At 35.7% G+C, this 14,120-nt stretch overlaps 1 protein-coding gene across 2 annotated transcripts; it reads right to left on the reverse strand.

The window, feature by feature from the left end:
• Positions 1-211: 211 nt before the first annotated feature.
• LOC123883688 (transcription factor bHLH25-like) lies at positions 212-3,539 on the reverse strand. Of its 2 annotated transcripts, none has more exons than XM_045932601.1 (4): positions 3,416-3,539; positions 2,935-3,264; positions 1,510-1,857; positions 212-449 (listed from the first exon to the last, which is right to left on the reverse strand). In XM_045932601.1, exons 1-4 carry the CDS (start codon positions 3,452-3,454, stop codon positions 363-365), a joined length of 804 nt encoding a protein of 267 aa, XP_045788557.1. In that variant the 5' UTR covers positions 3,455-3,539; the 3' UTR covers positions 212-362. The 2 variants fall into 2 exon arrangements, with proteins under 2 accessions (XP_045788557.1, XP_045788551.1); XM_045932595.1 differs by having other exon boundaries at positions 2,911-3,264.
• Between the last annotated feature and the right edge of the window lie 10,581 nt (positions 3,540-14,120).

Raw genomic sequence — 14,120 nt, forward strand, 5'->3', positions numbered from 1 at the left:
AGATAAAGGAGTTACAGTGTAATTTTACCGCTAAAATAACGTTTATTGTAAAAAAAAAAAAGGGAGTAGTCATGAAGGATAACTTAGACAATAGCTTTAATTTTATTTTACTTTTATTGAAATTGCATAAATTCAAGAACAAAACATTTCATTACACATTATTCGATCAAATTTTACTTTTTTATTTTATATAGAATATTAAACAAATCACTTTAAAAAATAATATATTTGTAATTACACTGTTATTATCGTTTTGGCTTAATTACATTTTTAGTTCATTTTGTGACATAAGCAAAGGAATGTATTTCACAAATTAATTCAATCTTTAAGAAAACAAAAAAGAAAAAACTTGACATCTCATGTCAACGATTTGTAGAACCATCATTTGACAGCAATTGCCTTACGTTATCCCCTAGATCCATCATCTTCATTTTGTATGCATCACCCATCTGTAATGTAATCCACCAAATTAATGCAATAAATATTACGTCAAGCATACATACTATAATCTATACTACATTATGTGCACATACAAATTAGTTTTGTACTAAGTATATGATGAGATTAATAGACTTCATTTCATTGATTCGATGATAATCATATAAGTATGTGTATATACAACAACATAGCCAATATTTTGGGGTACAAGATAGAAACTATTTCCTTAAAATTATGTTGTCATAATATGCCAAAATAAATATATATTAAATATAAAATATTTATGTATTTTAATAATGTTAATTGTGTGAGTTTTGTGGGCTCATTTCTAAATTGGCTGAACATATATGTTTGTTTTTTTGTAGTCAAGCTTCAACACTTTGATATGGTATTTTTTGGTTGTGCTTTCCGTTGGTGTCTCCTTGTGGTATTCATGGACTTTTGGAGAGTTTTTTGGCATGAGTGTGGGTAGAAAAAGTAAACTATCTAAAATTCCCGAAACAATGTAATCATTTCGGAGGGAACCTTTTATGTCGAGTATCTGGTGGATTAGATGAGACTTACTTCTTGAAAATGATTTTTGGGTAAAAAACTACGGCACCTCTTTATTCTTCTTTGAGTGGGTGGTGCATTATATTTTGTGTTGAAGCCATTAAAGTCTGTTGGAGTGTGGATCTGGATCTTGGTAGTCCTGGTTGGTTGGAGGCCCTCTTGGTGTTGATAGCCTTAGTGGTTGATCATTTCTTTTCTTCAAGAAGAGTCGGGTCTTCTCGTGGTTGAGGTGTTAATAGTGTAGTCTTTGATGTGTTTGTGTTTTTGACTTGATTTGAAGTTGAATTTTTGGTACTAGTTTGTAATCTGATTTTTTCCTTTACTTCATATATATAATATTATATTTATCATCATTCAATAAAATAGTAGTAATCAGTGGTTAGATTAATATTTTTCTCCTTTAATCTTAATTAACTCTAAGTAGTTGAGCTACCAATAAATTTATTCTCTAATAACTAATAATAAAAATTAATTCGTGCATGATGTATGACTAATCTTAATTTGGTGATGCATACATACCTCGGCAATGATAGTAATGCGAAGAGTTGAATTACCAAACGGCAATACGGTGGTGCTTGTCACTAACAAATGAAGATTTCCAAGCTTGTTTAATATTTTGAGTACAATGCCATTTTCCTTCTCACAATTGATGTAAATGAGTATATTATTTTCCATCACTTTTGCTTTGACATGAGGAAGCAATAATTCATCGGGTCCAAGACAATTGTCAAGATTTGGATCACTTGCCATATTGAGGAGTATATTAGGTTCTTTGCCTCTCTTGTTTTCATGTTCTAACTCCATCACTCGTTTTTGAAGTTGTTCCACGTGATTGATAGCTCCTATAATTATAGAAATTTTGTCTATCTATATAGAAAACAAAAGTACATATGCAAAAAGTCAAAAACCTTTTAATTTGAGCCAATTCATGTAATCATCATACTACGTATGGTTGATGGTTGTCGCTAGCTGCTGCTAAATTATAAGTTGTATTTACATAATGAGTTTACATTCGTTTTATATAGTGCAGGACCTCCATTTTTTGGGCTAAAAAAAATTAGGGTTAATATGTGTTTATCTCCTGCGTGCAATATGAGCGAGTTTTGGTTTACTTTCTGTAATTCTTTTTTTTATATTACCCTTGTAATGTAAAGATTCAGTTGTTTACCCCCCTCATGGAACATGTTAACTTAAAATTCTGTCATTTTGCTACTTGTAATTGGAGCGAATTTTGGTTTACCCCTCACTGACAATGCTACGTCATCACTTATGTAGAATCTTAAGTCAAAATATTCCTCTAAGGGTGTAAACGACAGAATCTTCACATTACATGGGGTAATTCGAAGAAAAAATATATTACAGGGTAAACAAAAACTCGCCCACATTGCGGAGACCAAATTAATCCAAAAAATTATATAATAGTAAGTTTCTAAAAAAAAATATTTAAAATATAACAAAAAGGTCCAATGTTTTTTTAATCTGTCTTTGTTAAAAAACATTTTAAAAGACCTGATTCAAAGTGATTAGGTCCATTAATGCTTTAACAAAATGGGTAACCTGAACAAAAAACAATTTTTACATGTTATTGATATTATTTATAATTAAAATGAGTATTATCTTTTCAAATTTTCTGTTTTTTATTATAAAGAGTCTATTTTTAACATTTGAAGTCGGACCTCCAAATATATATATAGGTCATGGTAATTTGTTCCATCTAAACCTAGAGAGGAATTTTTGAATGGACCTGTGGCATCATGAATCATGATTAGGATGAAGATTGTTTGTGATATTTGTGGAACGAACTCAAAGAAGTTGGTGTTATAGAGGGTGAATATAAAGAATGTATAAGAAAATAAATTTGGCAGCTCTAATATTCATATTAACTTTGAATAAAATGGAGACTTTAAGCCAGGAATTAACCTTCTTTAAAAAAGTAAAATTAACCTTCTTTAAGCCAGGAATAGTAGCTGAAAGCTCTATGAATTGGTGAGCAAGTCTACGTCTCCTTTTCCTCTCTAACATTGTGTGATGTTCAATCTCAGATCCACTTCTTATAATCTTCTTTTCTCTTTTTGCTTTTAAGCTATTTAGATTCTCAGAACTTCTCTTTTTTCTATAACAAATTGGTGGTTTGGACATAGCGGCAGCTGGTATAAATGGGAGTGTCATGCAATTACTAGAGGACGGAGGAAGCAGCTCCCGCGGCAACGGTGGCGGCGACAACTCATTGGTGGCGGCAGCTCCGCCTACTAAAGATGATTGTTGTGCTATTTCCTATAATAATTTTTTGAATTAAATTAAACAAAGCATGCACCAAATTATATTAATTATTATACATATTGAAAAATTAATACTATATATTAATAATTTTTTTTTTTTAAAGAATACTATATATTAATATATAATAAATAGCTAGTAGTATTACCGTATGAAGAGGCCAATTATTCTCCCATGGCAGCTCCATAAGAAAATGGAAGTTTTTTCTTTTTTTGGTGAACAGAAAAAGCTACATATATATTTGGGTGACTCTCATATGTTTCCACTTTCATGAGCAAATGAGGATGAGGATAAATGAAGTGTATAAATAATAATAATAATAAAATAATAATAATAATGATAAACGTGAAATATGCAATAATTAATAATTTTATTTCACATGACACAATTAAGTTTGTCCAAACTGAAATATCAAATGATTTTTAAACATTTTTGTGTAAAATGATTTTTAAACAATTTATAAGTGAAAAATATCAAACAATTGTTTTTTTTCTTTCCCTATCGTTGTTTTTTTAATGGCTTTCCATATTGTTGTTACATAAAGAAGTTTCACAAGAAACTCAAGATTTTTATCTGAAGAACATTATTTCTTACTTTCTGATTTAGTCACATGCCGGAATTTGTTATTTAAAAAAAGAATATTTTAAATATATTACTAATCATATCATATTGTCCCATTTGTTATTTTAATCCTTAACTTTCGGTGGATTACCAACCTGATAAGGATTACTTAAAACATATAACACGCCAAATTCTATTCCAAGCACCCTTATCTCCATTAATGCAACTCCAATTGTTGCATCTTATTCTTATCCAGATTATTATCCTATCATGTCTCTATCTTATCTATGCACCAAATGGACTTTAAAAGTTTGGTTTAGTGGTAAAAAAGACAGGTCTTGGATTTATGAGGTCCTAGATTCGAGTCACTACAAGAAACTTGACATATAGCTACGGCGAAATGTTGTTGCTAAAGGTCCAAAATCCGTGGGTACAGGCCATAAAACCTATACCCACGGGTGTTTTGTTCCGTCTACTTTATCTCGATGTACCCATGGCAATTTGCCGTTGCTATAGCCTATAGCAACAACATTTTTTGGCGTTGGATTAGCCTAGGAGCTATACCCACGGACATTACAAACTATTGTAAATCGATTTACCCATGAATTTGTTCGTTGGTATAGGTTTGGATTTTTTTTTTTTGCATTTTTTTTTTACAAATTGTACATTTTTTTTATAAATAATAATAATAATTTGCCAATATGCATGTTTTCTACACACCAAGTCAACTATAATTATAAAAGAGAATTTTCATTATATTGATTAAAAAAACTAATAAGTCTTACAAACTAACGGAGTACATTAAAACACCAAAACAGTGACACATAGCTAAATCTTCCAAATTGAAATTGCACCAAATAACTTAAGAGAACTACTAGGTACTTCTAATCAAATTCATCCCAAAATTACAACTCTAAAAACATATATATGTATGACATCCCTACCAAACAATAAACTCCAACGGCTTACAGCCCACGACATAGTACATGACATTCCTACCAAGCAATAAACAACAACAGTTTACATTGTTTACTTCTAATCTCTCTCTTCAATCTTCGTCAGTGTATGGACTTTGAGAATCCGTTTGGTCGGGGCACTAGAAGCATCTGTAACCTATAGAAAATAAAAGAGATCAAATTACAAACTCAAGTTAATTGATTTTTTCATAATATTCGAAATATAAACACGAAGAGAAAATAAAATATACCTGTCTTGCAGCTCGTAAAATGTCATTCACATCTTCTCCAACAAATCATTAATGACAACACATTTGCCAACATCACATTTGTACTATCTTGATTTTTCATTTGCTTTATTTTCAAAGAGAAAGAAGCTTTCCATTTTTTGGGTTTGGGAATCTTGCCAATACATCGTGCAACTTTTGATTAGCAACTATGATAATGTTTTTTGACGGTCAATGAGACATCAAAATACTATCAATAATTTATATAATAAATAATATTAATTGATTTCTTCCGGGTCATTGATGCATCCAATAATCCATCTCTTATATTAGGAAAGAATCAAATTCAATTCATATCAATATCACATCAAAGTCATCGAGCAACTTTTACATTATGAGTAGAGTTCATAATGTTTTTTTACAGTCAATGAGGCATCCAAATACTATCAACAATTTATATAACAAATAATATTCATTGATTCTTTTTGGGTCATTGAGACATCGAATAATTCATCGCTTATATTATGAACGAATCAAATTCAATTCATATCAATATCACATCGAAGGCATCAAACAACTTTTACATTATGAGTAAAGTGTTCATAATGTTTTTCTTACGGTCAATGAAGCATCCAAATACTAGCAACAATTTATATACCAAATAATATTATTTGATTCCTTTCAGGTCATCGATAATCCATCCCCATATATTATGAATGAATAAAATTCAATTCATATCGATATTGCATCGAAGGTGTAACAGCCCCCGGGCCCCATCTTGGCGATCCCGGTGCTTTACCTCACGACCTTCTCCACCCCCTCTCTAGTGGAGTTTTTGCCTTTCGTGGGAATCGAACCACGTACCCTGGGGTTCAAATACGTGTTCAATCCATTCCCACTACCAATTGAGCTATGTAGCTCAATTGGTAGTGGGAATGGATTGAACACGTATTTGAACCCCAGGGTACGTGGTTCGATTCCCACGAAAGGCAAAAACTCCACTAGAGAGGGGGTGGAGAAGGTCGTGAGGTAAAGCACCGGGATCGCCAAGATGGGGCCCGGGGGCTGTTACAGAAGGCATCAAGAAACTTTTACATTATGAATAAAGAGTTCATAATGTTTTTTACGGTCAACGAGGCTTCCAAATACTTGCATCGAAGGCATCAAACAAAAAAAGTACACACATGACATAGAAAAACCCCAACAAAACTGAAGAAGAAAAGTGTGGAATAGAAACCTTACCCAAAATCAAACGTAGAGCTTAGAGAGGGGAGTGTTGATCTTATCCTCTAAAAACCTTTCAATGAGAAATCAAAACCTAATCAAAATAAAAACCATTAGCCGTGGATAGAAATCGAAAGAAGAGAATTAAAGAAAGGGATTCATGTGAGAGTTCGAGAGAGAAATTGAGAGATCGATGAGTCGCATGTTATATCCTGCTTTTTTTTTGTTACGTATCTTGAGTGTTCATTTCTCTCTTTTTTTTTTTTTTTTTTTTTTTTTTATATAAAGTATTTTTTGTTTTGTATAAAGTGAGTGTTGTTTTCTTTCTCCATAAATTCCTTAATTTTTGGTTATATATATCTTGAAAATTAAAAATTTAAAAAGGATAAGTTTATACTTTTATAGTTTATGCGATTCATTTTTTTTTTAATTGTGAGTATAGATTTGTTTCTACTTTTATGTATACATTCAGTTTTTTTTTCCTTCTATTTTTATGTATAGATTCATTATATTCTTTCTATATTTTATTTGTTTTTTATCTTATATTTTTTTCAATATTTTTTATTAATAAATTCAGTGGTATATATATAATACTCTACTTCTTAAAAGCAATATATAATACTATACAATACAAGTAATAAGATTGATTTACCACAAAAGCTACTAAATTTGATATAGTAGTGAGGGATGTATGAGGTCTTAGGTTAAATCCTCATTGTAAACATTGTAAACAAAAAAAAAAATTACCACCGAATTTATTAATAAAAAAATATTGAAAAAAATATAAGATAAAAAACAAAAAAATTGTTCGTAACAGAACTCAAGTTTTATCGTAAGAGATAAAAAGAGGAAGAGAACTCACATTGATGGATCCGTGGAAGGATGCTCCGAGCTGGAGGTTTGAATCCGAGCATTAGGGACGACCGACAACACCGAAAGGGGGGTACCTGCAGATAACGCTCCGACGCCCAAGTCAGTATAAGCTTGAGGTGGAGGTCGAGGTTAGAGCCATGCATACCTTGTGAGGTTTGTGAAGGTCGTATATATAGGCCAATGGATGTGGCATTGGGCCAGTGGATTTGACATTGGGCTTGGTTCAGCCCAAAAGTCTTGTCCAGAACTGTTTAGTCAATGGAAGTTTAAACTCATAACCAAGTTTGCAAGATTTGTTCATGCTCATTTGTTTTAGCAACAAAACTGTTCTGGGCCGAGCTTAGAGCTCGAGCATCAGAGGGTGTCGAACATACACATCATCCGAGCACGTCCCAACGGTCAGATACCCTTGCGTATCGTAACGGCCGTAAACCGGAATGATGAGCATTTACTGCTCATCAAGGCCTCCAAGCCGTTTTCCGGCAGCCACTTGATGGCCATTAATGCCATCAAGGGCCTTGGCCCAGCGCTGGGGGCTATATATATGCAACTCATCTTCATTTGCAAGGTACGTATTATTTTAGCCTTGAAAACCTCACACACACACACTGACTTGAGCGTCGGAGTGCCTGCAGGTACACAACCCCCCTCCGCTCCAACAGGGGTTTGAACACTCGCAACCGCCGTGTACGCCGCCGGACTCGCAACTCTCTGATCAAGCACGATCAGTGGCGCCGTCTGTGGGGACGATAATTATTTCGTTCTCGAATCCAATCTCACACTCACGATGGATCTTGGAAGAATTAAATCGATACGATATTCATCAATGGCCCATGAATTCCATCGTGAATTCATCAAATGGGGGCTGTATGCTAGCACCTGCAAACAGGTCAAGCCTTACCTTTTATTTCTGATGTTGCATATCTAATGGTGACATTGCCTTCTACCACTGACTCCAAAGTTGTTACCGAACAAAGGAGGTGATATTTCAATTATTGGAATGCAAGGCTATATCACACACTAATAACTTCTCAATCTGTGCACGAGAATCAAAAACAACTAAATGATTTTGGAAAGTCAAAACAGATGAGAAAAGTTCATGTGTGCCAACACTCGCAGGGTACATTCAGTACTACAATACAAATTGAAATTTAGCTAACTGAAAACAGTTAGTGCCTATATGTTTCTTTTGTATTTCCTCGAATGTCTACTCTTGCTATATCACGAGAATATCAAAGTCCACTTTGACTCTTGATCGCGAGTGAATGCTCTGGCCAAGCACCCCTGAGATCAGCGTCGGTTCTATTCATCGTCGGAATCGACACACGCTGTCGAAAAATATTCCGTCATACCGACCAAACGTCTCCGCCGGCATCATCGTCGGTTCAGGATCTTTGATTTTCTGCAAATTAATGTTAGACACATTAATTCAATTATTATACCACAAAATGGTTACATATTGAGTAGCCAATAATACTAAAATTCATTGGTTACAATACAACTGTTTAACATCAATGACAAATTATGCTCAACCGTTACATAATAATGGGCATATACTCCCCGTATTATTAATCATACGGTTTGCCATAGCTGAGTCAGATGATGGTTATGGCCAAGGAAAATTCAATAGGGACAATAGACAATATGTACAATTGTTTATTAAACCCATTTAAAGGTGGTTCTTGAAAAGAGAGAGTTACTAACTTATTCTTCAAGAAGAAGCTTGAACGATTAATGCCAGGAGCTTGACCAAGCTTGCATCATTGTGCAAAACACACCATAAGTTAGTACATATGGTTGTGAGTTTATATCGGCACAAACCATTCGATTGAAATCATTTTGAAAACAAGAGAGACCATTTCTCATCAAAATCTCACCACTTTAATGATGATTATTGTGGTTAATACTTGAAAAACCATGTTTCTGTCAAAAAAATTGATTACACAGTAGCCACGATTTGAAATCATCAATTGGCAGATGAATTTTGTGGTTATACATTAGTACAAAATACTATATAACATGTGTATGGTGATTAAGTATGAAGTGAAATTACTACTACACCTTCATACACGCAGCTGGTTCTCTATCAAGGGATAACCATCACATGGCATGAAAAAACTACAAGTAAATTCAATATAAACGACATTGACATGTCAACTCAAGCAAATGTCTTGGCCAAACGCTTTTGACATCATCGTCGGTTCTGCTCACCGTCGAACTGGTGATATTAAAATACACTTGAGCTCATGCTCTCATCATGGAGCTCCGTCGCACGGACCAACCGTTCCGGAAATTATCGATGGTTCAGAACAACACTCCGAAATTAGAACCAAATGTCACCGATGAGATGAGGACATCACCTCAGCGTCACCGGCATCGTCAGTTCAGGTTCTTATTACTTAGTATTTGATTTTAATCATGATAGTTGAGAATAATGCTTTATATTGAAGGACTTTATAGGTCGAACAATTAAGCTTGATTTCATCTACATCCTATCAAAAATTACTTTACCAAATCTGCATAAGGTTATGAGAAGCATAAGCCTAGCACACATTTGAAAAAATACATACAGGCTGAAATCAAAGTGAAAACAGCCGAGTGGTTACAATTCCCCTTGACTTCATCATTGAAATACATTGGTCAAGCACCATCACATCATCTCGTGACTATCCGAGGCATGCAATACCAGACTCCATATCCGGTGGTACTTCTAACGGTACCAACCTGATTCAACGTCCCCGACATTATCACCAATTCAGCTGTAATAGTATAATATAATGCTTCATCATTATTATTATTGGATGCTTGAAACTAATGAATAAATTCCAATTTATCTCCAATATTTGTTTTGTTGCTAAAACAAATGAGCATGAACAAATCTTGCAAACTTGGTTATGAGTTTAAACTTCCATTGACTAAAGCAAATGCAAAAGTCTATTGGTCTTGCACCCAACTTCTCCGTGTTTCTAAAAGCACTACCGATATCGTGGTCGGATCAGCTAAAAAAAATAAAAGTATCCAGAATTTTGCAGGGATCATATAGACAAGTGCATCTAGCACCAAAGCTGGACCCCTCAATTTATCTATGCCATATTATTATACACACTATATCAGTAATAGTATCCATGAAAAGTTGATATGATAATTTAAGAGTAAAGGTCACAGCATCATAACTCGTCCACATGCCAAATCAACACCACTTTATAATAATAACTTCTACTTCAAGTTTTTTATTTTTGGTGAAGGGGATCGTGAATACAATCACTCCTCAAGACCTCCATGTAAAGATCGAGAAGCTATGTGCTCGATGGTTTTTATCAACTATCCGACATAGTCAAAATTACTAGAGTCAATTACGACTTAAATCGACAAATCAAAACTATTCCACAATTGATGTGAATTCAACAAACATATTCTCCCTTTAAGCTCATACGCTTGGTTGAGAGGATGTTTATCAACAAATACATAGGAAAAACCTTCATCCCACAGCGGATATGGTTTACGCTTCTTCAAAAAGAAAAAATTGATGCCCGACGTGAAAAAAGGGGTAATCAAGAAAGAGTGTGAGGTAAGCAATCTTTTACTAAGACAAAATCAGAAAGACCCTGCTCAAGGCAAACTAGCTCCTAATTCGGGAGGGACTATACAAAGTCCGGTCAAAAACTGAAAATGTAGCATACCACCTCGAAACACTCTCTATGGGGAAACAATCCCTTAAACTTTGAACGCTAAAAAGCTCAAACAATATTATAGTTGAGGGAATCTCGAAAGTCATCCCTCAACGAAGGCTGTGTCTTCGCCAATGAGAAGCACGCCTATACAACGGAGGAGTGCTTAGGTACGGGCACGAATCTTAAAGCATAAAACAAAATCGAGACACCAGGGCTCGATGATGTTAGGCGAGGAAAGTTCTAGACCACGGAACATCATCGCCTTAGTACATGCCCGGTAGAACCCCAGCTCGCGATGGGATGTTCACACCCCGAGGAGGAAAGCTTAACAACAGCTCCTCTCCTCGTTATTAGTTTGGATAACATCTCCAAACACTTAGAACGGTTCCCCACACCTTCTAAGCTAGGCATCTACGACACCAGCTGTCAAACGATGACCAATAATTTAAACGGTGCACTAGCGCAAAGATATTAATCCAGCGTATAGAACGTTTAAACTTCACCAAGTTAAAAACCTCAAGCTTGGTCGAGCACAAACAAAAAGCATCAAGCATACAGGTCGTCACAAAGAAAAGATAATCGAAGCACGAACCTAAAAGTGTTGAGCATGCAAAACGTTCGATTCGACATTCAGAGGAAATTAAAACATCGCACACATAAAATCTAAGTCTGAATAAACATCGATGAAAAGATAAAATGTAAGCGAACACTAAAACGATTACGCTTATAAGTCGACTCCTCATGTCACCATAAGCAATCGACTGGGGGGCTCCTGTTCTGGACAAGACTTTTGGGCTGAACCAAGCCCAATGTCAAATCCACTGGCCCAATGCCACATCCATTGGCCTATATATACGACCTTCACAAACCTCACAAGGTATGCATGGCTCTAACCTCGACCTTCACCTCAAGCTTATACTGACTTGGGCGTCGGAGTGTTATCTGCAGGTACCCCCCTTTCGGTGTTGCCGGTCGTCCCTAATGCTCGGATTCAAACCTCCAGCTCGGAGCATCCTTCCACGGATCCATCAATGTGAGTTCTCTACCTCTTTTTATCTCTTACGATAAAACTTGAGTTCTGTTACGAACTCGAGTTTTATCGTAAGAGATAAAAAGAGGAAGAGAACTCACATTGATGGATCCGTGGAAGGATGCTCCGAGCTGGAGGTTTGAATCCGAGCATTAGGGACGACCGACAACACCGAAAGGGGGGTACCTGCAGATAACGCTCCGACGCCCAAGTCAGTATAAGCTTGAGGTGGAGGTCGAGGTTAGAGCCATGCATACCTTGTGAGGTTTGTGAAGGTCGTATATATAGGCCAATGGATGTGGCATTGGGCCAGTGGATTTGACATTGGGCTTGGTTCAGCCCAAAAGTCTTGTCCAGAACAGGAGCCCCCCAGTCGATTGCTTATGGTGACATGAGGAGTCGACTTATAAGCGTAATCGTTTTAGTGTTCGCTTACATTTTATCTTTTCATCGATGTTTATTCAGACTTAGATTTTATGTGTGCGATGTTTTAATTTCCTCTGAATGTCGAATCGAACGTTTTGCATGCTCAACACTTTTAGGTTCGTGCTTCGATTATCTTTTCTTTGTGACGACCTGTATGCTTGATGCTTTTTGTTTGTGCTCGACCAAGCTTGAGGTTTTTAACTTGGTGAAGTTTAAACGTTCTATACGCTGGATTAATATCTTTGCGCTAGTGCACCGTTTAAATTATTGGTCATCGTTTGACAGCTGGTGTCGTAGATGCCTAGCTTAGAAGGTGTGGGGAACCGTTCTAAGTGTTTGGAGATGTTATCCAAACTAATAACGAGGAGAGGGGCTGTTGTTAAGCTTTCCTCCTCGGGGTGTGAACATCCCATCGCGAGCTGGGGTTCTACCGGGCATGTACTAAGGCGATGGTGTTCCGTGGTCTAGAACTTTCCTCGCCTAACATCATCGAGCCCTGGTGTCTCGATTTTGTTTTATGCTTTAAGATTCGTGCCCGTACCTAAGCACTCCTCCGTTGTATAGGCGTGCTTCTCATTGGCGAAGACACAGCCTTCGTTGAGGGATGACTTTCGAGATTCCCTCAACTATAATATTGTTTGAGCTTTTTAGCGTTCAAAGTTTAAGGGATTGTTTCCCCATAGAGAGTGTTTCGAGGTGGTATGCTACATTTTCAGTTTTTGACCGGACTTTGTATAGTCCCTCCCGAATTAGGAGCTAGTTTGCCTTGAGCAGGGTCTTTCTGATTTTGTCTTAGTAAAAGATTGCTTACCTCACACTCTTTCTTGATTACCCCTTTTTTCACGTCGGGCATCAATTTTTTCTTTTTGAAGAAGCGTAAACCATATCCGCTGTGGGATGAAGGTTTTTCCAATGTATTTGTTGATAAGCATCCTCTCAACCAAGCGTATGGGCTTAAAGGGAGAATATGTTTGTTGAATTCACATCAATTGTGGAATAGTTTTGATTTGTCGATTTAAGTCGTAATTGACTCTAGTAATTTTGACTATGTCGGATAGTTGATAAAAACCATCGAGCACATAGCTTCTCGATCTTTACATGGAGGTCTTGAGGAGTGATTGTATTCACGATCCCCTTCACCAAAAATAAAAAACTTGAAGTAGAAGTTATTATTATAAAGTGGTGTTGATTTGGCATGTGGACGAGTTATGATGCTGTGACCTTTACTCTTAAATTATCATATCAACTTTTCATGGATACTATTACTGATATAGTGTGTATAATAATATGGCATAGATAAATTGAGGGGTCCAGCTTTGGTGCTAGATGCACTTGTCTATATGATCCCTGCAAAATTCTGGATACTTTTTTTTTTTTTAGCTGATCCGACCACGATATCGGTAGTGCTTTTAGAAACACGGAGAAGTTGGGTGCAAGACCAATAGACTTTTGCATTTGCTTTAGTCAATGGAAGTTTAAACTCATAACCAAGTTTGCAAGATTTGTTCATGCTCATTTGTTTTAGCAACAAAACAAATATTGGAGATAAATTGGAATTTATTCATTAGTTTCAAGCATCCAATAATAATAATGATGAAGCATTATATTATACTATTGCAGCTGAATTGGTGATAATGTCGGGGACGTTGAATCAGGTTGGTACTGTTAGAAGTACCACCGGATATGGAGTCTGGTATTGCATGCCTCGGATAGTCACGAGATGATGTGATGGTGCTTGACCAATGTATTTCAATGATGAAGTCAAGGGGAATTGTAACCACTCGGCTGTTTTCACTTTGATTTCAGCCTGTATGTATTTTTTCAAATGTGTGCTAGGCTTATGCTTCTCATAACCTTATGCAGATTTGGTAAAGTAATTTTTGAC

This window comes from Trifolium pratense, linkage group LG1, assembly GCF_020283565.1.
Source record: "Trifolium pratense cultivar HEN17-A07 linkage group LG1, ARS_RC_1.1, whole genome shotgun sequence".
NCBI classification, from domain to species: Eukaryota; Viridiplantae; Streptophyta; class Magnoliopsida; order Fabales; family Fabaceae; genus Trifolium; species Trifolium pratense.

Excerpts from the sequence above, each read along its gene's own strand:
- LOC123883688 (XM_045932595.1), bottom strand. The coding sequence starts at position 3,454 with ATGGAGCTGCCATGGGAGAATAATTGGCCTCTTCATACG. Across the intron at positions 3,265-3,415 it reads ATAATTGGCCTCTTCATACG|GAAATAGCACAACAATCATC; the intron begins GTAATACTACTA and ends AAATTATTATAG. Across the intron at positions 450-1,509 it reads GCATTACTATCATTGCCGAG|ATGGGTGATGCATACAAAAT; the intron begins GTATGTATGCAT and ends ATTACATTACAG.